Source organism: Poecilia mexicana, unplaced genomic scaffold (assembly GCF_051168715.1).
Source record: "Poecilia mexicana isolate PSO_F unplaced genomic scaffold, ASM5116871v1 scaffold_18, whole genome shotgun sequence".
Classification (NCBI taxonomy): domain Eukaryota; kingdom Metazoa; phylum Chordata; class Actinopteri; order Cyprinodontiformes; family Poeciliidae; genus Poecilia; species Poecilia mexicana.
In genome coordinates, this window is record NW_028263387.1 from 26,413,399 (window position 1) to 26,439,595 (window position 26,197).

A 26,197-nucleotide genomic window follows, 5' to 3' on the forward strand; every position below is an offset into this window, starting at 1 on the left:
CTTTAGGGCTTCACTTCCTGACTGAACCGTCCTCAGGGGCATAAGTGACTCCATCAGAGACACACCAACCACATCCGACTGTGACATTTTCCCTGACTGCCACCAGCCAATCAGAGGACGGTTTACTCCACAAAGGTTACCCAATGACGTAGCAGAGCGGGCACAACGACGAGGACAAACACTGAAGTGATTTCTGAGACTTTTTCCCTTCCTTCCATGAACATGAGGTCACACATGTCTGCGCCGACGTCAGCGTCCGGTTCTGAGAAGCCTTCGCCTCAACCTTTGCCGCACGTCGTCCCTCGTTAGCGTCCTGCGCGGGATTCCTGCTCATCCTTTACTAACGAGAAATGCCATGAGGAGAATGTCAAACAAAGGTTTCTGGTGAAACTGAGCGCCGTCAGGCTGTTGTCAGACGGGAAACATTAACTGCTGACTCAATTCGCAGCGTCCTCGTCTCAGCTTTCTCACTTTAATTCAGGTTTTTTTCTATAATTAATGCAGAACGGTCTGTTAGACTCTTGTCTGATAACCAACATGCTCCTCCACAGACCTAATTTCCTGGAACTACTGAAGCGTGATGCATATCTGCATGAGCTAAGTAGATACTTGGTCAGTTTAATGAGATTTTCCTGGATTTCAGGCTGAACCACAGCAAAAGAACTAATTAATAATAAAAAATAACATTTAAGTAAAATACAGAAAATATAAAGTCCAAAATTTATGATCAGAAGTATTTTAGCCTTTAACCCTTGTGGTTAGAAATGGGGTCCAACCGACCACACATGTAAAACTTGTATTAGTTGCCTCAGTCCTCGCACAAACAAGGGTTAAGAGGCTGTTTTGATATGATGATTTAATTTATCAGGGCATAAAACGCGGCCCAAACAAACCTGGTTCTATGTAAAACCACAGCTAACTTGAACCTGAGCTGAAGGGCTCCAGCCCCAAAAAGAAAGAAGTTCGTCAAAGACTGCAAGAAAACGACACAAAGTAACTCCTCAGTGCACCAAGACGAAGACCAGGACATTTGCCAAACTGCAGATGAGCCAGAATGTCCTACATTTTCACCAAAAAAACCTGCAGGACCCCAGATGGACACCACACAGACCTGGTCACCCCTCAGCTTGTTCCAGCTTTCCTTCAGTGGAATCACCATTCGAAATATAATCTTCAACAAAGATAAAAATGCAGAAAGGTTACCTGGAGCTGGGAAAAAGTTCACATGGTCACCTTTGACAGTGGAGATTTCTACAAATTCTACAAATTTCTACAAATGTAGATTTCTACATAATAAAATCATCATTATGATTTTAGCCATCATTATGATGGCTAAAATCATAATGATGATTTTAGCCATCATTATTTTCACCACTGGATTGGTTTAAGTCCCTTCAGGACTTTTGGAAAACAAAGTGGCTGTATAATTTTCCTTTTCCACGAAACTGCATGACCCGTGACGGATTTGATTCCATCTTCTGGTCCCTTCACCTGTCTAACATAAAAGACGATGAAAATGAGGAAAAAAGGGAACACCTCTTTATGATCGGCTGTTCAAAATTAGACCCATGTATGATGAGTTGCCTGCAAGTCTCTCTGTCAACCAAGCAGAGAAATATGCATTGACGAATGCATGGTGGCCAGTAAAGCCCAAATTGAATTCAAACAATTTATGAGGAACAAGCCTGCCAGGTTTGGGTATAAACTGTGTTTTGGCAGATTTCAGGCCTGGGTATACATGGAGTCTTTTCATCTACCAGGGAGAGACTGGCACAGTTCGAGATGAGGGCCTCAGCATCACATCTGTCATGGACCTCATGGAGTTTGGACTTCTAGTAAAGGGATAGCATTTATATGTGGATAATTTCTACAAGGAGGTGAGAGTCTGCAGTACCTTTCACAGAGCTTACAGTGGAGAAACAGAGCAGAGGAGAGTCAAAGAGGCAGGGCAGTGGCTAGTGAAAGACGTTACTGTGCCTGACTCTGTGAAAGGCTATAATAAATTCATGGGAGGAGTCGATTTGTCAGATGCCCTGATCCAGTACTATTCCGTCAGAACCAAGACCATGAAGTGGTACAAGACTTTTTTTTTTTTTTTTTTTTTTTACCATTTCATTGACATTTCTGTTGTGAATAGTGACATCATTTTCAAAATCCTGGCCTAGCAAGAGGGGAAATATCCATTCTCAGGATGGAGGAACATTTCAAAATTGTTAATTTTTTGCATCATGAGTCACATGGTCAACAACTGGGTGTTACTACTGGCACAAACCACAAAGAAGGCAGGAAGTAAATGTAGGATGATGGGACAGGTAGAACTTATTCACATGTGATTTTAATTGTTTATCATTAAAACAAACATTGTAAACATTGTAATTGTGTCTTTTTTTTTTTTTTTTACATTAGCAGAATCTAATTTGTAATGGAGACGCAGCCAAGAGGCATGGCCTGCAGCTCTGCATGTCCAGGTAAATGTTTCTGGTTCTCTGTAGAAAACACAGCAACACCGTTTTATTTGTAGTCAGGGAACTGAAACAGCGGCACATCTCTGAAACAAACAGAATTACCATGTAGAATAATTTCCCTGATTGGCCGCGCTGCGCCTCTCCCTGCAAGGAAAATCACGCAGCTCCTTTCCTGACAGTGCTGCGGTTTACGGCTCAGCCCATTCAGCTGCTGCAGACTGATGAGCCTGCACAGGGCAGGGAGCTGAATAATGTGACGTTATTTCACCGTCATCTCAGAGAGCAGCAGGCTTCGAGTCAGAGGGGCGGACGGGTTCTGACAGAAAATCAAAGAGATGGCTCAGTTTGGGCCGTAAATCCAGGATCTGCACTAACAGATTCACAAAGAGAAAATGGATATTTAGGTTGATCAGACAGTCTGTAAAAATATTTCATGCAGAAGTTTGACTTTTTAAAATCCCCTAAAGCTTTATTTTCAGTACATAAATAAAGCTATGAAACAAATTCACTGATCAGAGAGAAAATAATAAAATAGCAGCTCCAGGAGATTTTGGCCGAAAGATGACGGATTGTCTCCAGGGACGATGGGGTTCGTTTCCAGGCAGGTTTTAGGAGGAACTGAGCTCCAGGCTGATTTACTGTGAGCAGGTTTAAAAAAAACAAACAAAAAAAAACAATCCAGTTGCTTTAAATGGAAACAATGAGTTTGAGATAAAACGAGGGCACTGAAGGCGGGGTCCCGGTAACGGAACCCTGGGTACGGAACCTCCTTGAGCGGTCCGGATTCCGTACAACCGGACCCCAACATACGGAATCATGGGGTGGTGCTCCCAAATGGCTGCCTTACCAGAGGCACGAGCCATAAGGAGACGTCCAGGGGTCCCACCGAATGTCTGAGCCTCTGCCCGGGTTCGCTGCTCCGAGCCGGGTAATTATAATTATACATTATAAAGTAATGTAGACGTTGGGTAGGGGCCGCTAGCTAGCTCGCCACGTGGCGGTGGTGGTAGCAAGCTATCCTGGATTAAAGAGGTGTTAATGCTCTTCACACCACAGCAGCTAGAAAATGTTTCTAGCTGCATTGTGGACATCCTGCAAGCAGCAAGAAGCTGCTGTTAGCATGTCCACCATCTTACAGCACGACCGTCTCCTGCAAGATGGTGGATTTCCTGCAGCAGGCTGCTGGTTCTGCTGTATGTCCACCATCTTGCAGCACGGCAGTCTGCTCCCAGATGGTGGATTTCCTCCAGCACGACAGTCTGCTCCCAGATGGTGGATTTCCTGCAGCAGGATGCTGGTGCTGCTGTATTTCTACCATCTTGCAGCACGACAGTCTGCTCCCAGATGGTGGATTTCCTGCAGCAGGATGCTGGTGCTGCTGTATTTCTACCATCTTGCAGCACGACAGTCTGCTCCCAGATGGTGGATTTCCTGCAGCACGACAGTCTGCTCCCAGATGGTGGATTTCCTGCAGCAGGATGCTGGTGCTGCTGTATTTCTACCATCTTGCAGCACGACAGTCTGCTCCCAGATGGTGGATTTCCTGCAGCAGGTTGCTGGTGCTGCTGTATTTCTACCATCTTGCAGCACGACAGTCTGCTCCCAGATGGTGGATTTCCTGCAGCACGACAGTCTGCTCCCAGATGGTGGATTTCCTGCAGCAGGATGCTGGTGCTGCTGTATTTCTACCATCTTGCAGCACGACAGTCTGCTCCCAGATGGTGGATTTCCTGCAGCAGGATGCTGGTGCTGCTGTATTTCTACCATCTCGCAGCACGACAGTCTGCTCCCAGATGGTGGATTTCCTGCAGCAGGTTGCTGGTGCTGCTGTATTTCTACCATCTTGCAGCACGACAGTCTGCTCCCAGATGGTGGATTTCCTGCAGCACGACAGTCTGCTCCCAGATGGTGCATTTCCATCTGGCAGCAGGACAGTCTGCTCCCAGATGGTGCATTTCCATCTGGCAGCACGACAGTCTGCTCCCAGATGGTGCATTTCCATCTTGCAGCACGACAGTCTGCTGCAGGATGCCCAGCAAGCTGTTGGGCATCCTGCATCTGGACTGTCTGCTGCACAATGGCCGCCACGTGTGCTAGCTAGCTAGCTAGCTACCCTGGAGCTAACACCCCTTTCCCATACGTTTCCGCATGTGATACTTACCATTTATTTTGTAGTTTTATTTATCTTCATTTAATTTTCTATCCACAGAGAATTTGAAAATGGCCCACCGAAGTCGCTGGCAGAGTGCCCTCTGTGCCTCTACAAATTCAGGTACCTTGGAAAACACCTAATAGCCCGCCACTCCATCCGTAACCTGGATGAGAGGAAGATCCTCATCAACCTGGGCTCCAGAAGAGTGAACATCAGAGGGCTCACCTGCCCCATCCCAGGATGCGGGTACGCCCGGTCTCGACTGGACACGCACCTGTCAGAGACGGGCCATCCTGAGATGAAGGCGGGTGAGCTCGCAAAAGTCATAGATAAGGTCAAGAGGGACTTAACTGAGAAACAGCTCCGTGAGCTGCGGGCAACCAACCCTGACCCGCCAGTCATCTCCCTGGACCTCGACCCCGAGGAGGATGACACGAGGGAGGGGGCCTCCTGCAGCTCTCTGCCGGCCACCTGTGGCAATTGTAAGGTGCTGCAGGCCCAGGTTGTGGAGCTCCAGCGACAAAGTCGGATCAGCGCCAGGACTGTGGCAAAGAAAAAACGCAGGATAGCGTACCTGGAACAGGTATTTAACATTCATTCCCACAGTCAACGACCTACGTGACCTACCTGTGTTTTCCTTTCCAGCAGGACTGACTTCCGGCTGCGAGATCGTCTCCTGCTGCCCTTTCGCAGCAGGACCCGCTGCTCGCAAATGGCAGACTCCCCACCTGCCCGGCTTCCCGCAGCAGCGGGTCCTGCCGCAGGATGGCGGCCATTCCCCAGCATGACTGTCTGCTGGGGAATGGCAGTCATCCTGCATCATGACTGGCTGCCTGCGAATGTCAGCCATTCCCCAGCAGCCGGTCCTGCCGCAGGATGGCGGCCATTCCCCAGCATGACTGTCTGCTGGGGAATGGCAGTCATCCTGCATCATGACTGGCTGCCTGCGAATGTCAGCCATTCCCCAGCAGCCGGTCCTGCCGCAGGATGGCGGCCATTCCCCAGCATGACTGGCTGCTGGGGAATGTCCGCCATCCTGCAGCATGACCGGGTGCCGGGCAATGGCAGTCACCTACCTGTCTTACTTACCTGTCGAAAACATCCTGCAGCATGACTGGCTGCCTGCGAATGTCAGCCATCCCCCAGCAGCCGGTCCTGCTGCAGGATGGTGTACATCCCGCAGCAGGGCCTGCTGCTCGCAAATGGCAGCACCTAAAAATGAACCTTTTTCAATCAGTCAATTCATTATTTTTTGTCTTTTTCTTTGGTTTTCCCGTCTTCAGCAGCTGCAGCAGCAGGCCGCGGCCCTCCCTGGCGTATCCCTGCCCGCGATCCGCCCGGAGAGCGCGTCAGACCAGGACGAGGACGAGCAGGACGACCTCCCGCCGAACCAGCAGGCCAGTGTGAGGAAAAGTGGTGGATGCCTGGCCTCATTCCGCTACCTCCCGCCGGCAGTCGGTCAGTCACGTCCGTCCGTCCGTCCCTTCTTGCCAAAATCTTACCTTTCCTTCTCGAATGTCTTTTATGCAGTCCAGTACATGGAGTTGTACTGGAGTCACTTGAAAGGCTGCACCGGCGGGAGGAAGCAAGTGGAGAATCAGAAATCCAAGCTGGCCAGGATCCACCACTTCCTCAAGTTCTTGGCCAATGGCAGGCGGCTCACCGTGACGTGGACGGCGCTAGACAATGTGCGGAGGATCTACGAGTAAGTCCCTCTCCGACGTACGCCGGCGAATGTTTTTTCATGCGTCCTCTCGTTGAACTCTTACCCTTTTTTTTTTCTTTTTCCCGGAGCAGATGGCCAGAACACCTGCGCAGGGAGGGAAAAGCGGTGACCACCATCAAAGCATACGTGGTGAACTCTATGGAGTTCATCACCTTCTTCCGCGAAACCCCCCCGCGCACCTCCCGGGTGTTGAAGCACACTCTCGTCGCCGTTCACAGGGCGCTGTCTGCCACGGTCTCTGCGCTGGGGAGGCGGGTCGCTGTCCAGCAAATACAAGTCAAGCGCGCGAAGCTAAGGCACCTGGTCCCGAAGCGTCACCTCCGCGCTTGCCGGACCAGGTGCCGGGAGGTGATCCCTCGTGTGCTGGGTGAGTGAGAATTGTGTCACCTCGCGCGAGTGTGTGTGTGTGTGTGTCTTGTTCCTGTTTCCAGGCCTTTGAACGGGTTACCTTGAATTTGTTTTTTCCTCTTCTTTTCAGACCAGCTGGAGGAGGACTCCTCCGGGGACATCATGAGGAGGTTCTTTGGGCTCCTCTCCCTGTATATCTGCTCTGTCTACGGACACCACACCGGCGTCCTCCAGAATATGACGGTTCAGGAGGTCGCCGAGGCCAGGAGCAACAGGGACGAGGAGCTCGACCAGGGCTTCCTCATAAACGTAAGTCGAAGGATGCAGAGTTCCTGCTGCCATCCGGGCTCATTACTCGCTGCTCCGGGATGGCAGCCATCCGGAAGCATACAGTCCTGCTCCCGGATGCCCGCCATCCGGCAGCAGCGACTCCTGCAGTGGAATGGCAGGCAGCAACCCAACCCTCCCCTCTCTCTCTCTGTCTCTTCCCCCCAAAAGGTCAAGAAACACAAGACGAACCGAGCCTTTGGCTCGGCTCAAGTCTTCCTGACCCCGGAGGAGTTCGGGTGGATCGAGCGGTGGCTCGCCGTGCGTGCCGGGCTTGACCCCGCCACGGACCTTCTCATCTTTGCGGACGGCGACAGGCCCTTCAGAAACCTGCTGTCGTCCGTCCGGTGTGCGTGGTCCGAATTGGGCTTGCCCAGCACACCAACAGTCACGGACATACGAACTTCTATTGCCACATACGTAAGTGATCATCTAACCTTTTGAAAACGGTATGTAACAAGGAAATGTTGAAAGCTGTCCTGTATTTTCGAAGGCTAGGGATCACCTGCCGCCGGAGGAGCGCACAATAATCAGTGGCATCATGTGCCATGACATCTCCACCGCGGAGAAATTCTACGGGGTGGATAGGTCATGCAGCCAACTCGCAGCCATCCGCCAAACTTTCGACGCGCTTACGGACCCAGGGAGGAGATGGAACTCGTCCTCCTCCAGCCAAAGGGTGGGTTTTCACGTGTCCTCGACTTACCTGCCTCCTCGAAGCCATCCGGCAGCAGCCGAGGAAGCTGCCGGATGGCAGGCCCCGTATTGGGCCCATCTGAAGGGCTCTACCGGCGGGAAGAAGCAAGCAGAGAATCAAAGGTGCTGCCATTCGCAAATGGCAGCACCTAAAAATGCATTTTTTTCAATGACTGAATTCATTTTCTTTATTATTTTTTATCGTTTATTATTCTCGTCTTCAGCAGCTGCAGCTGACACAGCAGGCCGCGGGACAGCCTGGCGTCCCCCCGCCCACGATTAGGCCGGAGTCCTCATCGGAGGAGGAGGACGACGAGGACCTCCCGCCGAACCAGGAGGCCAGAAAAGGTGGTGGAGTCCTGGCTCCCTTCCGCTTCCTCCCGCCGGCAGTGGGTTAGTCACGTTCGTCCATCCGTCCGTCCCTTCTGCTTGCCAAAATCTTACCTTACCTTCTGAAATCTCTTGTTTTATGCAGTCCAGTACATGGAGTTGTATTGGGCCCATCTGAAGGGCTCTACCGGCGGGAAGAAGCAAGCAGAGAATCAAAGGTCCAAGGTTGCCAGGATCCACCACTTTCTTACCTTCCTTGCAAATGGCAGGAGGTGGACCGCGACCTGGGCTGTCCTTGAAAATGTCCGGCGCATTTACGAGTAAGGCCCTCTCCGACGTACGAATGTTTTTTGGCGTCCACTTACCGTTTTTTCTTCCCCCGGAGCAGATGGCCGGAAAACCTGCGGAGGGACGGGAGGGCGGTGACCACGGTAAAGGCGTACGTGGTCAATGTGATGGAGTTTATCTCCTTTTTCAAGGACACGCCCCCGTCGACCTCCTGGGTGTCAGAGGACCCTGGTCGCAGTCCACAGGGCGCTGTCCGCCACCATCTCCGCGCTCGGGAGACGTGTGGCGGTGCGCCAAATTCAGATCAAGCGGGCCAAACTCAGGCACCTGGTCCCCAAGCGCCACCTCCGCGCTTGCTGGAACAGGTGCCGGGAGGAGATCCCTCGCGTGCTCGGTGAGTGAGAATTTTTTTCACCTTGTGTGTGTGTGTGTTCCTGTCTCCAGTCCTTTGAATGGGTTTCCTTGAATTTTTTTTCCTCCTCCTCCTCTTTGCAGACCAGCTGGACAAGGACTCCTCCGGGGAACTTGTGAGGAAGTTCTTCGGGCTCCTCGCCCTGTACATCTCTTGTGTATATGGGCACAGGATCAGCGTCCTCCAGAACATGACCGTTATGGAGGTCGCCGAGGCAAGGACATCCAGGGACGAGGAGCTAGATGAGGGCTTCCTCATTAACGTAAGTGGAAGGAATGCAGACTCTCTGCTGCCATCCGGCAGCAGACGGTCCTGCTTCCGTATGGTGTGCCATCCGGCAGCACCGAGTGATGTTTTGAAATGGCAGGCAGGAACCAAACCACCCCCCGTCTTTCTGTCTCTCTCTCTCTCCCCTGCCAACAGGTGAAGGAACACAAGACGAACCGAGCCTTCAGCTCGGCTAAAGTGTTCCTCACCCCGCAGGAGTTCAGCTGGCTGGAGCGATGGCTCATTGTCCGTGCCGGGCTAAAGCCCAAAACGTACCTGCTCATCTTCAATGAGGGCAACACGAGGTATGAAAAGCTCCTGTTGCCCATGCAGAGGGCATGGTCGGACCTGGGCTTGCCCGGCACCCCGACCGTGCTAGACATCCGGACCTCAATAGCAACCTACGTAAGTGATCGTCTGACGTTTTGCATTTAATAACGGTACGTAAGAAGGAAATGTTGACAACTTTTACTTTTTTTCAAAAGGCGAGGGATCACCTCCCGCCCGACCAGAGGCGGGTGATAAGTACTGTCATGTGTCATGACATAAGCACCGCGGAAAAATATGCAATGGACCCGAATTGCTCACAGGTCGCCGCCATCCGTGGCACTTTCGACAAGCTGACAGACCCGGGCCACAGGTGGAGGGATTCCCGCTCCGGCCAAAAGGTGGGTTTTCACGTTTCCCCTCGACTTACCTGCCTGCCTCACTTACCTAACTCAAAGAAGCCATCCGGCAGCAGTCGAGTAAACTGCCGGATGGCAGGCCCCTGCGGCCTGCCATCCTGCACCTTCCTCGGCTGCTGCCGGATGGAACCTTCCATCTCGCACAACCTAATCGATGTCCTTTTTCCATTTCAGGGGTCGGTTGTGGAGGAGCTGCAGGTCAAGGAGGAGGAGGAGGAAGAGGATCCCCAGCATGGGTTTCAGCGGGTAATTGCCCTTGACCATTATGAGGAGGAGGTGGAAACAACAAAGAAGGTGGGGTTTTTTCATCTCTCCTGAACTTACCTGCGCGTCACTTAGCTGCCTCTACGCCATCCGGCAGCAGCCGAGGAAACTGCCGGATGGCTCCTTCCATGTCGCACACCCTACTCAATGTTGTTTTTTTTTCTCATTTCAGAGAGCGGCGGCAGAGCAGCAGCAGCAGCGGGAGGAGGAGGAGGAGCTCCACTCTCCCAGAAAGAGGACGAGGGTGGGTTTTCATCTCTCCTCCACTTGCCAGTGTAACTTACCTGTTTCGAAGGCATGGTGCAGCAGCTGTGACAGCTGCAGAATGGCAGGCCATCCTAGCATGCCGTTCTGCAGCTTTCACATCTTCTCCCAAACGGTGTGCGATTACTTCTTCCTCCAATCTGCTCACGTTTGAAACCTCCTTTTCACGTTTCAGAGCACAGCACACCAAATATCCGACTCCGAGGGAACGGTCCGCCGCCGAGCCCCCTGCGGACCCAGAGCCCGCCACCGAGCCCCCTGCGGACCCAGAGCCCGCCGCCGAGCCCCCGGCGGACCCAGAGCCCGCCACCGAGTCCCCGGCGGACCCAGAGCCACCCGCGGAGGAACGACCTGGCCCCTCCAACCTGAGATCTCTTCCCATCAGGCACGGGAGCATAAGCTCCTTCTTCCCCCCATCAACAACCCCCAGGAGGAGACGGACAAGCCCCAGGCCCCTGACGTTGCGGTCCCGCAAAGTCAGTCGCAAGAAGTAGCGACACCCCCACCCCCACTCTTTTTTTTCCCCTCATCTGTACATAATTTTTATATTTAAAGTTAAAGTTCAATTTTGTTGTAAATAGTTTTTAGGGTTTGAGTGTGTTTTATAGTACATTTTCTTAGCATTTTACATTTTTTTGTACATAGTTTATATATTTTCAGTGTGTTTTTAATAGTTAATTTGGTTCAATTTTCTTGTAAATAGTTTTTAGGGTTTTAGTGTGTTTTATAGTACATTTTCTGAGCACTTTCTATTTATTTTTTGTATATACATAGTTTATATATTTTCAGTGTGTGTGTTTAATAAAGTTCATAATGTTGTTTTATTGGACTTTGTTGTTGTTCTTCATTCTGTTATTGAATATGTCAGCCATTTCAAAACATCACTTGCTGCTGCAGGATGGCGGCAATTCCCCAGCAGCCAGTCATGCTTCAGGATGGCAGCCATTCCTCAGCATGAATGTCTGCTGGGGAATGCCGGCCATCCTGAAGCAGCCACCCCTGCTTCAGGATGGCAGTCATTCCCCAGCAGCTGGTCCTGCTGGGGAATGGCCGCCATCCTGCAGCACGACTGGCTGCTGGGGAATGGCCGCCATCCTGCAGCATGACCGGCTGCCGGGGAATGGCCGCCATTGCAATGGCCATCACTGCAAGTGTGGCACCTTTAACCTTTCGACTGCTGGAGCCATGTACGTTTTTTGCATTTTAGTCGGCTGTGCAACAGTTCTGCTTGCATCCGTGCTTCCAAAAGAGCAAAAATAAGTCACCAAACTATTTGAGCCATGTCCACTTAAGTGTCTCACACTTGTAATAGGTATACTGCCATTGGGGATCACGAGTGTACGGTCCTTTATGGCGCAGGGCCTCCCGAGCCATGCGGGCTTCAGAGAAGGTTCCGGCCGGTTTCGTTTATTCCCCGGGGCGCTCCGGAGGCGCAGAACCCGGCGGCGTTCCGGACGGAGCCCGGGAGCCCCCGTGAAGCCCTCGAGAAGACGGGGGTCCCGAACGGCAAAGGCCCCATTGAAAAGGATGTCCGGATGTCTAGACGCTTCCCTATGTCCGAAGCGCCTCCTTATGTCTATCGTTGGCCAAAAAAGATAGAAAAGGCCTGAGCAGCTTGTGGGAATCGTACCCCGGTCGCTAGGGGGGGGGCGCCGCAGTAGATTAACCACAAGATTACTCAAGCCATACGGGTTTCCTTGGCTCATAGTGCTTATGACCTCATAGCAAGTAATGTAGACACGGAGCAGCACCATGTTGTGCCACTGTATGTCATGAATGAAAACGAACAGGACAGGAACCGTTACACTCTTCGCAGTTCCACAATCATTGAATCGGAGGTCCAAAACAACCCCTAAACTATCAGAGCCACATGATTGGCAACATTTTGAGCTAAAAAAAATTAAAAAAATAAATAAAAGGCTTCTTCAGCCAGCGGGAACCGTACCCGGGTCTCTGGGGCGGAGAGCGGGCGGCTGAATCGCTAAACTACAGGAGCCATGTGGGTTGCCTTGGCTCATAGCGCTTATGACCTCATAGCAAGTAATGTAGACATGCAAAAGCACCAGGTGGTTCTGCCTTATATCAGCCATCGAGCCTTTCCAAGATTGTGAACATAAAGGGTTCCCTGTGCAAGCGGGCCGCGAACCCGGGCGTCCCGGGTGGGAGCGCGGCTACTGGACCACTTTGCAAACAGAGATAAAGACGGCGGCGCTTAGTAGGGTTTATGAGTGCGGGGGGAACCGACAGACACTCGGAGGCATGAGGTGCTGCTGCCAGATGGCGTCGGGGCGACACCGGGCTGCGTCCCCGAGGGTTTCGGCAGCATTCGCCACCGGGAGGCGTCCCTGCCGTTCGGGAACGTCAGCCACTGCGCAGCAGGGAGCCACGCGCCTGAAAGTCCTGCGCCACCTGGTGTCTGTTGCCTGTAAGTGCTGTTTGAGCCGCCATAAGGCAGCACTCGGAACAAGTTAAGTGTTTTTGAGGGACTTTGCGATTTTTGGGCGGCCGCCATGCGTCCGCCTTGCTCGCTAAAAATCGGGTCTGGTTGGAATGGAGTACTCGAGGTCGGGCTCTTTCGGGCGCCCCGGGTCCCGCGGCCCCACGAGGTCCGGTTCGGCCGCTACGATTTTTCAAAGTTGGCTCAAAATGCTCCCGGATGGCTGGTTAGGGAGAGAGTCCTCTAACTAGGGTGAGCTCACCAAAGTCATTGATCAGGTGAAGAGGGATTTAACAGTGAAACAGCTCCGTGAGCTGCGAGCAACCAACCCCGACCCGCTAGTCATCTCCTCCCTCGACCTCGACCCCGAGGAGGAGGACGCGAGGGAGGGGGCCTCGTGCAGCTCTCCGCCGGCCACCTGCGGCAATTGCAAGGCGCTGCAGGCCCAGGTTGTGGAGCTCCAACGAACAACGAGGATCAACACCAAGACTCTGGCGAAGAAAAAACGTCGGATAGACTACCTGGAACAGGTATTTAACATTCATTCCCAAAGTCAACGACCTACGTGACCTACCTGTGTTTTCCTTTCCAGCAGGACAGGACTGACTTCCGGCTGCGAGTTGTCCTGCTGCCCTTTCGCAGCAGTGCTTCCTGCGGGCGGGGAGTATGCCATTTGCGAGGAGCAGGTCCTGCTGCGGGATGTTCACCATCCCGCAGCAGGACCTGCTCCTCACAAATGGCAGCACCTAAAAATGCATTTTTTTCAATCACTGAATTCATTTTCTTTATTATTTTTTTTGTTTCTTATTCTCGTCTTCAGCAGCTGACGCAGAACGCCGCAGGACAGCCTGGCGTCCCCCCGCCCACAGTTCGCCCCGAGTCCTCATCGGAGGAGGAGGACGATGAGGAGGAGCTCCCGCCCAACCAGGAAGCCAGAAAGGGTGGTGGAGTCCTGGCTCCCTTCCGCTTCCTCCCGCCGGCAGTCGGTTAGTCACGTTCGTTCGTCCATCCGTCCGTCCCTGCTGCTTGCCAAAATCTTACCTTACCTTCTGAAATCTCTTTTATGCAGTCCAGTACATGGACTTGTATTGGGCCCATTTAAAGGGCTCCACCGGCGGGAGGAAACAGGTTGAAAACCAAAAATCCAAGATTGCCAGGATCCACCAGTTCCTCACATTCCTGGCAGGTGGCGGGAGGTGGACCGCGACCTGGGCCATCCTCGAGAACGTCCGGCGCATTTACGAGTAAGGCCCTCTCCGACGTACGCCGACGAATGTTTTTTGGCGTCCACTTAGCGTTTTTTTTTCTCTTCCCCGGAGCAGATGGCCGGAAAACCTGCGGAGGGACGGGAAGGCGGTCACCACAGTAAAGCCATACGTGGTGAACGTCATGGAGTTTATCTCCTTTTTTAAGGTCAACCTCCCGGGTGTCGAAGAGGACCTTGGTCGCGGTCCACCGGGCGCTGTCCGCCACCGTCTCCGTGCTCGGGAGACGTGTGGCGGTACGGCAAATACAAATAAAGCGGGCCAAGCTGAGGCACCTGGTCCCAAAGCGTCACCTCCACGCTTGCCGGACCAGGTGCCGGGAGGTGATCCCTCGTGTGCTCGGTGAGTGAGAATTTTTGTCACCTTGTGTGTGTGTGTGTGTGTGTGTTTCTGTCTCCAGTCCTTTGAATGGGTTTCCTTGAAATTTTTTCGCTCCTCCTCTTTGCAGACCAGCTGGACAAGGACTCCTCCGGGGAACTTGTGAGGAAGTTCTTCGGGCTCCTCGCCCTGTACATATCTTGTGTGTATGGGGACAGGATCAGCGTCCTCCAGAACATGACCGTTCTGGAGGTCGCCGAGGCAAGGATGTCGAGGGACGAGGAGCTAGATGAGGGCTTCCTCATTAACGTAAGTGGAAGGATGCAGATATCCTGCTGCCATCTGGGATCGTAATTCGGTTCTGCCGGATGGTGGGCCATCCTGGGATGGCCCGCCATCGGGCAGCACCGAGTGATGTTTTGAAATGAAAGGCAGGAACCCAACCCCCCTCTCTCTCTCTCACTTCTCCCCTACCAAAAGGTGAAGGAACACAAGACGAACAGAGCCTTTGGCTCGGCTAAGATGTTCCTGACCCCGGAGGAGTTCAGCTGGCTCGAGCGGTGGCTAGTCGTCCGCGCCGGGCTCCAGCCCACTACGGACCTCGTCGTTTTCACAGAGGGCAACAGGGGCCTGCCATCCGGGAGCTCTCTCGGCTGCTGCCGGATGGCTCCTTCCATCTTGCACAACCTAATCGATGTCCTTTTTCAGTTTCAGGGAGCGGTGGTGTTGGCGTCGGTGTTGGAGGCTTGCTCGCAAATGGCAGCACCTAAAAATGCATTGTAATTGTATTGTAATGTATTGTTTTTTTTCTCTCGTCTTCAGCAGCTGGAGCAGCAGCTGGAGCAGCAGCAGGCCGCGGCGCCGCCTGGCGTCCCCCCGCCCGACATCCGCCCGGAGACATCTACGTCAGAGGAGAAGGAGGATGACCTCCCGCCAAACCAGGAGGCCAGCAGAGGTGGTGGAGCCCTTCGTGGGCTTCTTCAAGGACACCCCGCTGCCAACCTCGCGGATGACCAAGAGGGCCTTGGTGGCGGTCCACCGTGCCCTATCGTCATCCATCTCCGGTCTGGGGAGACGGGTGGCGATGAGGCAGATTCATGTAAAGAGGGCGAAGCTGCGGCACCTCCTGCCCAAGTGCTACCTCCAGATGTGCCGGGCGAGGTGCACAGAGGAGATCCCCCGGGTCCTCGGTGTGACTTTTGTCATCTCGAGTGTGCGTCTCACCTCGTTCCTCTGTCCAGGCCTTTGAATGCATTTCCTTGAATTTTTCCTCTTTTCAGACGAACTGGAAGAGGACCCCTCCAGGGAGAACACGAGGAAGTTCTTTGGCCTCCTGTGCCTGTACATCTCCTGTGTCTATGGACACAGGACCGGCGTCCTCCAAAACATGACGGTGACGGAGGTAGCCGTGGAGCACCAGGGACGAGGAGCAGGACGAAGGCTTCATCAACATAAGTCGAATGATGCGGAGTTCCTGCTGCCATCTCAGATCATCACTCGCTGCTGGGGAATGGCAGGAACCAAACCCCCCCCAGTCCTCCCCCCTCTCCCAACAGGTCAAGGAGCACAAGACCAACAGGGCCTTTGGCTCTGCCAAGGTGTTCCTCACCCCGGAGGAGTTCGGGTGGCTGGAGCGGTGGCTTGCACTCCGGGCAGGGCTGAAGCCCGCCACCGACCTCGTCATCTTTAGCGACACCCACACGAGGTTCAAAAATCTCCTGTTGCCAGTTCAGAAGGCATGGGCGGAGATGGGCTTGCCTGGCGCCCTGACGGTCACCGACTTTAGGACCTCTATTGCCGCCTACGTAAGTGATTATCTAACGTTTTGCATTTTGAAAACGGGACGTAACAAGGAAATGTTGAAAACTTTCTTTTATTTTTGAAGACGAGAAATCACCTGTCGGAGGACCAGAGGAGGGTCAACAGCGTTCTAATCCAAAAGATTAGAGTCCTTGTCAAACAGCATTTTGACTAAAGTCTGAATGGTTAGAGTCCTTGTCAAACGGCGTTTGGATTAAAGTCCAAGAGGTTGGAGTCCTTGTCAAACAGCATTTGGACTAAAGTCCAAAGGGTTGGAGTCCCAGTTGACGGCGTCTCAACTAAAGTTCTACAGCTTTTTATTTCTCTCTCACTGTTTACGTTTTAATTATGTTTTTTAAATCTCTCTCACTGTTTAATACATGTTTTTATTTTAATTATGTAAAGCACTTTGAAATGCCCTGCTGCTGAAATGTGCTATATAAATAAAATTTGATTGATTAAGAGTCTTTTGTGCTTCTCGGGAATATTATGAAACTAAATTCAGGTCTGTAAAGTTTAGGGTTACCATGTTAACATACATTTTACCCAACAATGAGCCACATCTGCAATGTTTTCTCTGTAATAAGCACAGATTGTGGCTGTAAAGTGAAGGCGGTGGCTCAGATTTCACCTCCACATCCTGTTATTGTTGAGTAGTTTTTTACCCACTCAGTGTGCGACTTTGGTTGAGGTTCCATACAACAATAAACATTGTTGTGAAAATAAGTTCAAAGAACCAACATGGTTACAAAGTAACCTGAAGACGGTTTCTGGATATTTCCTGCAGAAACGGACTGAGGACGGCGCCGTGCCGCTGTGGTCGCCTGGGTAACGGCGAGGGACATTTTCCTCTTTTCGTCTCTGCTGAGTTTTGTGACAGAAAACAAAGTGGAGAGGCTGACACCTGAGAAATGCCACGGAAGGCGCTGGAGCGTTTTATCACGGCCGGCCGATCAGATTCAGCTGCGTTGTATCTGAGATGGATCGGACCAGAACCGGCAGGTGTCATCTGTCACCAGAAACAATCAACCCGTCCACTCAGTCAAGCTAAGGAAGTTCTGAGTATCCAGGACAGAAGTTAATAAAACCTGACTGGTTGAGATTTTTTTTAGCAGGTGGTGGAGAATAAAAGCTGATTTAAATTCTTTACTCAACTCTAAATTACACCTCAAAGGCATCCACAGGAAATCTTTAATTACATCCTGATTTAAATCTTTGATTGTTCTTTTTGTCCTTGGGAAGAAAACGGGTCAAGAAAGAATTTATTCGCTTTCCTGGTTGGAGATCTGTTATATTAAAACACAATTATGTCCGGCGCTGAGGCTCTGGTTTATTAAACATACTATATTGCCAAAAGTATTCGCTCACCTGCCTCGACTAACATATGAGCTTCAGTGGCATCCTGTTCCTCAGAGGGTTAAATGTGTCGTCGGTCCACAGTTTGCAGCTGGATCAGCTACATTTCTCCTGGAAGGCTGTGTTGTGTATATGGGGATTTTTGACCATTCCTCCAGAAGCGCATTAGTGAGGTCACACACTGATGTTGGACAGTCTCCGCTCTAATTCATCCAAAAGGTGTTCTGTTGGGTTGAGGTCAGGAATCTGTGCAGGCCAGTCCAGTTCATCCACACCAGACTCTCCGTCCATGTCTTTAAGGACTTTTGCTTTGTGATCATGTTAGAAGAGGAAGGAACAAACTGTTCCCACAACGTTGGGAGCCTGGAAGTGTCCAAAATGTCTGAAGCATTCAGCGTTCCTTTAGCCCAGCTCCTGAAAACAACCCCACACCATAATGCCCCCTCCACCAAACTTTACACTTGGCACAATGCAGGCAGACCCGTACCATTGTCCTGGCAACTGTCAAACCCAGTCTCTTCCATCAGGTTGTCAGATGGAGAAGCGCAATTCATCACTCCAGAGAACGCGCCTCCACTGACAGAGTCCACGGTGGCATGTTTTACACCACTGCATCCCAGGGTTTCCCCCAGAAAACTTGCTAAGCCCGGTGGTCGGGGCGTCGAGGCAGTCCACCGACGGTGCACCGGCGGTCCACCATGTTTTTGTATTAAAAGATGCTAAGTTGACAGGAAATGTAAAAGTATTACTGTGTAATTATATGTTACGGGAAAAGCTGTCCAGTGAAATGCTATTTAAACCCACAACTAGTCTAAAAACAACAAATATGCACTTCTGTTTAATCCAAATTAAGTCAGTGGCTCCATCAGGCCTCCAAAGGCCCCATAAATGCTAATAATTTATAACACCACAGATACATAAATGTAACACTTGTTTATTGACATTATCAATCCTGTTAAATTTTATTCAGTTGTTTAGGCATACGCAAATTAAACAATTTTAAATTGTTTAACATTTAAATACAAGATTTTAATAAGCCGGCAAGTTTACTTTGTAAAACTTCAAAGAACAATATTCATAGTTATTGTTTTGTTACCATAGCAACAATCTGATGCTGTGAGTTTAATCTTTGAATTTACACATATTAGTAAACTGCGATGATAACATTGCTTTTTAGGCTGGCCAATTACACTGCTCCCTTCTCCCATATTTCACTAAATCTAACACAGAAGCTGTTAAAGGTGCTGATATTTTTTGCAACAAAAGGGGCCCCTAAGTCAAATTCTGCTCCAGCCCTCATACAGCCTTGGACCAGCCCTGCGTGATGAGGTAATCTGCTGCACTACGCAGAGATGCGCAACAAACGGGAGATTTAATTCAATGCTGCTATGTGGATTTAGTAGCTCTTCCATTTCGTGTCTGTTGAGTTTTTAATAAGCGTCACAGAAACTATTCTGGTTGGTCGAGTTTATGGGACGAGTTTCTCAGATATGCGCGCGACCGCGCGTATTAACTCTAAGAAGACAACGCATTTGATATGGTTTGATGCTTCATGTAACCGGAAAAATAATACTAAAACAATATAAAATCAGCGTGATGCGTGACTCCGAGGAGAGCGTTAAAGCTCCTCACCGGGCTGAACCTGCATGATGAGGTTAGCGCTGCTCGTTATCCACAAACTCTCCGGCTAACCGGGACCACAGACATAAACTTTACAGGGAAGATAGACACAGAGCCACACGCTGGGCAGCGTGTTGAGATGTAAACGCCGCATATAATTGTTCGTTCACAAAGATAAATCATTCTCACCGGTCCACAACGCACCTCTGAATTCACTACAAGTTATTCCTGCGGTTCACATGGAGCTGCGCAACCAGAGCTAACGCAGCGCGTTTTAAACTCTTACCCAGAGTTCTCCAAAGGATCATAATTCCTCACAGTAGGTTTATGTAAATATCCATACACGTCAGCCTGAGTCCAGTTTGAGTGAAAGAAGGCGCGCGATCCCGCTGAGGTAAAGCAGCGGCAGCGCTAGGCAAAGCGCAGAGGTGTGATTGGACCGAACGCTGTCGAGTTTAAATGCATAAACTATAAACCTGTTTATTATAAACCCATCCTTAAGGAATAAATCTGCTCTGCTAGTGAAATGCTAAGAGCAAAAGAGACGCTTGCAGCCCGGCTTTAAAAAAAAAAAAAGTTTTGATTTTTCCCCCCCTAGAAACGTAAACGAGCAACGCTTAGCCTGGCGGCGGGGCTAGTAAAGCATGGCGGGCCGCCAGGCTTATAATACACTGAGGGAAACCCTGCATCCAATGCTTTGCATTGCACTTGGTGATGTATGGCTGGGATGCAGCTGGTCACCATGGAAACCCATTCCATGAAGCTCCCTGTTCCTGAGCTAATTTGAAGGCCTCATGAAGTTTGAAGGACTGCAGTGACTGAAGAAAGTTGGCGACCTCTTCGCACTCATCATCCGCTGATCCCGCTCCATCATTTTACATGGCCGACCGCTTAGTGGATGAGCTGCTGTCGTTCCCAAACACTTCCATTTTCTTATAATACAGCCCACTGTGGAATATTTAGGAGCGAGGAAATTTCACAACTGGATTTGTCGCACAGGTGGCATCCTGTCACAGTTCAACGCTGGAATCACTGAGATCCTGAGAGATAAACATTCTTTCACTAATGTTTGTAAAAACAGCCTGCACGCCTCAGTGATTCACTTCATTCAGCTGCGGCCGTCAAAGTGATTGAAACACCTGATTCTGATCTTTTCACTGCCAAACACTTTTGGCAGTATAATGTATGAACTTGATGTGTTTCTGTGCTTCGAGAAAGTATTCACAGCCACTTGAAGTTGGTTCAGATTCCTAAAGATTGAGCTTCAAGAAGGAATCCTGTTGTGAATCAAAAGAAAAGTCTGTGTTGTCTCAGAAGAATTATTAATATTTGATTAAAAGTGCAAAGCTGGAAAGAAAAGAGTAGAAGACTCCAGCGGCCGAAACAAACATAATCAGCCTGCTTTGTAATGTCAGGGAGGCGATGACTTCCTGTTTTATATGATGATAAATTAATATGAAAATCAAAGGGTCTGGAAGTTCAGTGTTTGTTTGATGGAAGAGTTTTCAAAAGTAGAAACCTGTTAATATGTCATCCAAACGACTGGCTGAAAGACTAAAAACCAACAAAATAAGACGCGTACCTTCTCTCTTGCTCTATCCTCATCACCTAATCCATTATTTACAGTACTGATGACACCATTGAGCAGCTTTAGTTCAATGCTTTCTGATATAAACTTGCCCAAAGGACACACAAATCTGAATGAAAAAGTATGGAAACTCTTGAGGATCAATCTTCAAACGTAGAGACTCCCGTCGCCAGTCATTCTGTGGATCTGAAGCCGAGCACTTTGCATCAACGAGGCGACAAAACTGAAACAAAAATCTGTTTAAAAATTAATCACAGGCAGCGGGAGATTCAGGAGGACAGGAGGATGATAAAGTCTGAGGAAACGGCGGCAGCTTATTGGGTTTAATGAAGCTGCTGCTGCGATCCGATCCCATCATAACCTCCTCTGTTTGATCTTCTCCTTGAAGGAGGCACAAAGAAAAGGAGAAGGAAGCCTAAGGAGGCGACTTCCATCGAGTCACTGACTCTACAGCAATCCTTCCTCCAGAGCAAGCATGTGGTGACAGTAGAGAAAAATACGTCACCTTAACACATTGGCAAAGCAAAGGGAATACAAATCAATTTGGTATTCACCTTGGGGCTCAGAAAAAAAGGCTGTTTCCAAGCATTTCCTGGTCCTCAGAGAGCCAGAGAAGCCCACAGCTTCTGCCGGTTCTCTCAAACCAAAAGGGATTAGGACTGAAATGAATCATAAATGGAAAAACTTCATTTTGCCATTTAGAATGAAATTTTACATGGTAGAAATTTTGGGAGCCAAAAACGGACATTTCCATATCTGCATTCGGTTATGTAGAAGGTAAACAGGCCATGTGTTTCCAGCTTCAATGGGAGTGACTGAGCATTTTAAAGTCCTACAGCAGTGAGAGGCACACTGCACATTTCATGTGGAGACAAAACTCTGAATTCATCTGAATATTCTGGTTTAACATCTCCCAAAAGTCCTAAAGCCTAAGCTTTGGTTGTATAAAACTCATCAAACTCTGGCGTCAGATGGGCATTCATTTCTTGCAGCAGGTGAACAGCCTGGTAGTCGTCTCCGAATCCACCCGGATCTCCATAGAAACCCAGGAAATGTTTCCCTTTTCACTGTTAATGAAGAGGAAACCTTTCAGTTCTGGTTCCATGTGACCGGATGACCTCACACCTCCAGCCCGGTGTGAGACCAGCGGCCTCATTATCCAGCAGCTTTCCTGATGTGGAGAAGCCTCTTCATTTTGACGGGGCCCATGGGGGCCTTTTTAACCCACCTATGCCGCTCCTCGGGAGGTCCGGTCATTATGTTGTTGTGGTAAGTGTCCGGTAAAGTTCAGCGCCGGACTGTCTGCTGCTCTGGGTATTCACCCAGCCTCCTCTGCAGCTCTCCTCCAGCTGCTGTTAGTGTGGATTTGCATCTGCTTGTACATGCCTGGGTTGGGCTGTTTGTGTTGGAGAAAAGGAGCTTATATCCACCCCAGGATTGAATCAGGAGCTGTTCCGGCACTCTGTGTCTCCGCTGTGTTTCTGTGTTCGCTCCGGCACTGTGTGACTGTGTGACGAGCAAACAGACAGCGGCGGTAATTGAGAGATCGTCGTCAGCGATGTCTAGTCTGGTGTTCTGGGAACTGTCGACGCTCGGGTGGATCCAATATCTGCTGCAGTAAAAGACTGTGTGAAGGTGAGCAGAGTTAAAGGTTGTCACCTGAGGATGGCTACTCTCCCTCTGTGTTTGGATTTGTTTATCGAGGAAACGGTGACTGGATTCAGGCGGACACTTTGGCTTCAGGGAGCTGGCTGCAGCTGCCCAATCCTGTTTATCCGACTCCGTCAAGGACACCTTGACTCAGGGAGGGAGTGAAAACTCCCACAGGGGAAAGTAAAGATGATGAAAGCCTGGAGAACTTTATTGATTTGAAAAGATTCATATCAAGACTTTATCTTTGGTTGAAATTCAACATCCATCTCCCGACAAATCAGAATCAAGAGTATTTCTGTCAAAAGAAACTGATAAAAGCCAGAGAAAATGCAAACCAATGCAGGAGGCAGACAAAAACATCAGGAATAATAACCATCTGAGGGGAGTTAAGACTGACTGACTACAGGAAATTCTCCCTTAAAATTGCTTTAACATTTTCTTTCAATCGTTTGTCACCAACACTTATTTTATAGTGCTCAGCTATTTTTACTAATCGTTCTCTAGAAATGGTACAATTAGCTCCAGAAATTCTGCTGATGGAGATTTATTAACGTCTCCAACAGACATTCTTAATCACAACAGTGTTTCAAAGTTTAAAGTAAATTGCTGACAATCTGTGCAACACCGAACAACCAACCTGAACCTCCCCTCTAACTGCCTATCAGAAACTAGCTAGCTCAACCCTAGTCTTCAGAGATCAGGGACGGTGGGTACTTATGCACTAAATACCAGTAGAGTGGAAAAGGCGACCAGAAAACCGGCAACCCCCCCAACTCTATGGCTGTGCCCCCGAGACAACTGCTCCAACCGTATGATCTCACACTACTGTGTCTGAGCACATGAATCCCAAAGGGGAGACACGCTGAGGCCTACAGGGGAACCGGTTCAGATCAGCCATTCTTAGCTGCACAAACCTGTCAACAATCAACACTGGACTCATCAGATGAAATGAAAGCAAACAACTAACCCCAAACCAGAGAAAAAAGAGGAGAAAAAGAAAAACCATTTCCCCAAAACTAAACTCAAGATTCCCACACTAACTTCCCAGTTAGACTAACTAACAATGCTTATCAACTAACAAAGAAAAAACTCACTCAAATATGAACGAGCCCCCCATTTGTTGTGGTCTGGCTCTGAAACCATAGCAAATTAAAGGGAAGCAACGCATGGGATAACTTAAAATTGCGTTTAGAGGAGAGGGAGAAAGAGGCAAGGAGACAGAAGGAATGGTGCGTCTTCAGCTGGATCTGATGTCATTCTGGAGACACTGGCCAGCTGCCTCCATTTCCAATCAGCACCAATTAGAAACTCTGAAACAAGGATGTTAGAGACCCAGAGGAAAGGCCAGTTCTGGGTTGTTACTTCAACCCTGATCACGCAGTTCAGGTGAAGCATGTGAAAAACATGCAAAGGTGACAGGACGAAGTGTTTAGTCTGAGCTTTACCAGATGAATGAACAAAAGAGAAACATCCGAGTCATCGGCTGATGTCTGAGTCGGATGAGCTTTCAACCCGAAGTCGATCGATGATTTGATTAGTTTCTGTCAGCAGACATCAAAACTGGAAATTACAAAGAAATGTAAAAAGGACAGTGAGATAAGTTCTCTGTTTCTAATTCACCACCAGTGAAGGCAGCAAACAGGCGTCTATAGCAATGTTTCTTCATTCTTTATGTTACATGTCCCAGGACTGTTACCATGGTAACAAAGTGATAAGTCTACAAAAATACATTAAAAGCAGAAATGAGCACGTTTAGCATTTGTCATCAAGTTTGCGTCTCATTAATTTGCAAAAGCTTATTGCATACAAACGTTTCCCTGAGCTCTGATTCCTATACTTCAACCGCTAATAACTGAAACAGGAGTGTTTTAAAATGTCTTCAATCTGTTCATAACATCTAAAGCTGTCACCAAGAGGGCTTTAATATAAATCAAACATTAAATACATAAATTATATAGACATATTGTAAATAACATTAGGTTCAGACTGTGCTCAATATTAATTTGCTGAATTGTAACGTTTAAGCACTTAAGCATATCAGCAAACCTTATCTTAAACAATTAACCTTAAGCAAATGAACATGCTTTCCAAAATACTTTTTCTCAGCAGTAATTTCTTTAGTTATCACATTGTATAAAACACATAGCTGGAGACCAATCAGTTTAACGTGGCGACATGCCTTTAAGACAATACACAGGGCAAACCTGACCCACCTCTACCAGCGTGTACTACGCCGCCGAGAGCGGCGGAGTGAAACAGACTCGTTTTAACGTAAAAACTGATTATAAATCACATTACGACTCTTTTTCTAACATCCGCACAGTTTAACTACATTTTGAGGGAACATTTCTGATCGTTTGGTTGACCACTAACCTGAAGAAAAACGGACAAAGCGCAGCGGTAGCTTTAGTCCTCGTGTAGCTTTCGTCATCCAGTTTGCGTCTGCATTCCAGTCCGGCGTTACACTCGCCCACAAACAAAGGTTCCGCAAGCATGCTGCTCGCATTTATCAGTCCTTTCCTCCAAGAAATTAAAATAAAGTGTGATGTCTTTCAGAAATAAGATTATCTTTGGGTAATGGTTATTTTTGTTTTGTCATGTTTTACATTAATTGTTCACGTCTTCATTTTGAGATTATTTGATTTTTCTGATATGCTGTTCATTGGTAAGTGTTTCGATCTTTATTTTAGTCTACAGTAGATCCCTTTGAGTCCTGTTTAGATCCCTATGTGCTCATTTTTGTCATTTTCTGAACCATATGATATTAATTGTTCTCACATCCTTTCCATGTCACTAATCACCTTCCTAGCAGGTGTGAGTTAATTTCCTTCTTTTGTTGTCAGATCCTTTTGTTTCCTGCCATGTCGGTTTGATCTTATACCCGTTTCTATTTTGTTTATCTGCACTTGTGGGTTCTTTTGGCCCCAAATGAAAGAAACTTGAGGCCAAAAGAACCTAAAATTTGTTAGCCCCACTAAGATAGTTCATGGAGCCACTGGGCCAGAAGGGACTTTATATAAATGAAACAGTAAATAAAAGTTTAGCATGTCAATGAAAGGAAAAAAAAACTGCTCCGAGACGACAGTAGCTGGAGGACACATTTCGTTGTTTTGTTTTTAATGACAAATCAGTCAGAAAATAAGACAAAGCTTTGAGGGTTTTTTTGAAAGATGACAATTTTGTTGTTCATTTTGAAAAATCAAAGTCTTTCCCAACAAAGCTGTGACTTTTTAAGGTCAATGCAGCTGCCAAGTCACGACTTTGTGAAATGAAAAAGTTTAACAGGTTCAGAACCAGGTTTCTGTGAGACCCGAGTCTCATTTCAGGTTTTGAAACATTTCAGACTTTTTATGATTTGTTTCTGCTGACCTTGTAGCTCTGCCTCTGAATTACAGCAGCGGCCAACCTGAATACAAATCCTGCGGCTGCCGCCGGCGTTTCTGAGCTCCTGTAAATGCATCAAAGTCTACATGATGGAAATTTACATTACACAGGAGAAAACCGGTAAGCTTCAGAGATCACAGCCCTGATTCATCAGCTGTGCAGCTTAAAAACATGTCTGACATCCAGATATCAGAACCTAAGCACTCCTGAGGGACTGAGGTTCAGTTTGGAAACAGCTAACAGCTCCTCCGGGTTCTGCTAACCTTGCTCCAATACAAGGTAGGAGCTATTTAGGCCGACAAATAGAAGTTACAGGAGAAACAATTTCCTGTCAGACGAGTCTGACAGAATCCCTCAGAACCGCCAACCGTCCAAACGGGTCTTCATGACGGCTCCTCGCCCGTTTATCACCGCATCAATCTCAGCCACCTCAGCTGCATCTCATGAAATTATTTCCAGCTCAGCACTTCAGTCTGACGTGATGGATCATGGCAGCATCATCAAAGCTTCAGAGAGCGTAATGAGGTGAAAGACTGAGTTTTATTCCCCTG

The 26,197-nt window shown here is 49.0% G+C and overlaps 1 protein-coding gene and 1 pseudogene across 1 annotated transcript; both read left to right on the forward strand.

The window, feature by feature from the left end:
- The first annotated feature begins 5,621 nt into the window (after positions 1 to 5,621).
- LOC106910866 (uncharacterized) lies at positions 5,622 to 8,112 on the forward strand. Its single transcript, XM_088015214.1, has 7 exons — positions 5,622 to 6,322; positions 6,415 to 6,710; positions 6,822 to 7,000; positions 7,190 to 7,438; positions 7,512 to 7,697; positions 7,739 to 7,837; positions 7,939 to 8,112. The coding sequence occupies exons 1-7, from the start codon at positions 5,661 to 5,663 to the stop codon at positions 8,110 to 8,112; spliced, it is 1,845 nt and encodes a 614-aa protein (XP_087871340.1). The 5' UTR covers positions 5,622 to 5,660.
- Positions 8,113 to 8,182: 70 nt separating this feature from the next.
- LOC148154371 (uncharacterized) lies at positions 8,183 to 10,719 on the forward strand (annotated as a pseudogene).
- Positions 10,720 to 26,197: the final 15,478 nt, after the last annotated feature.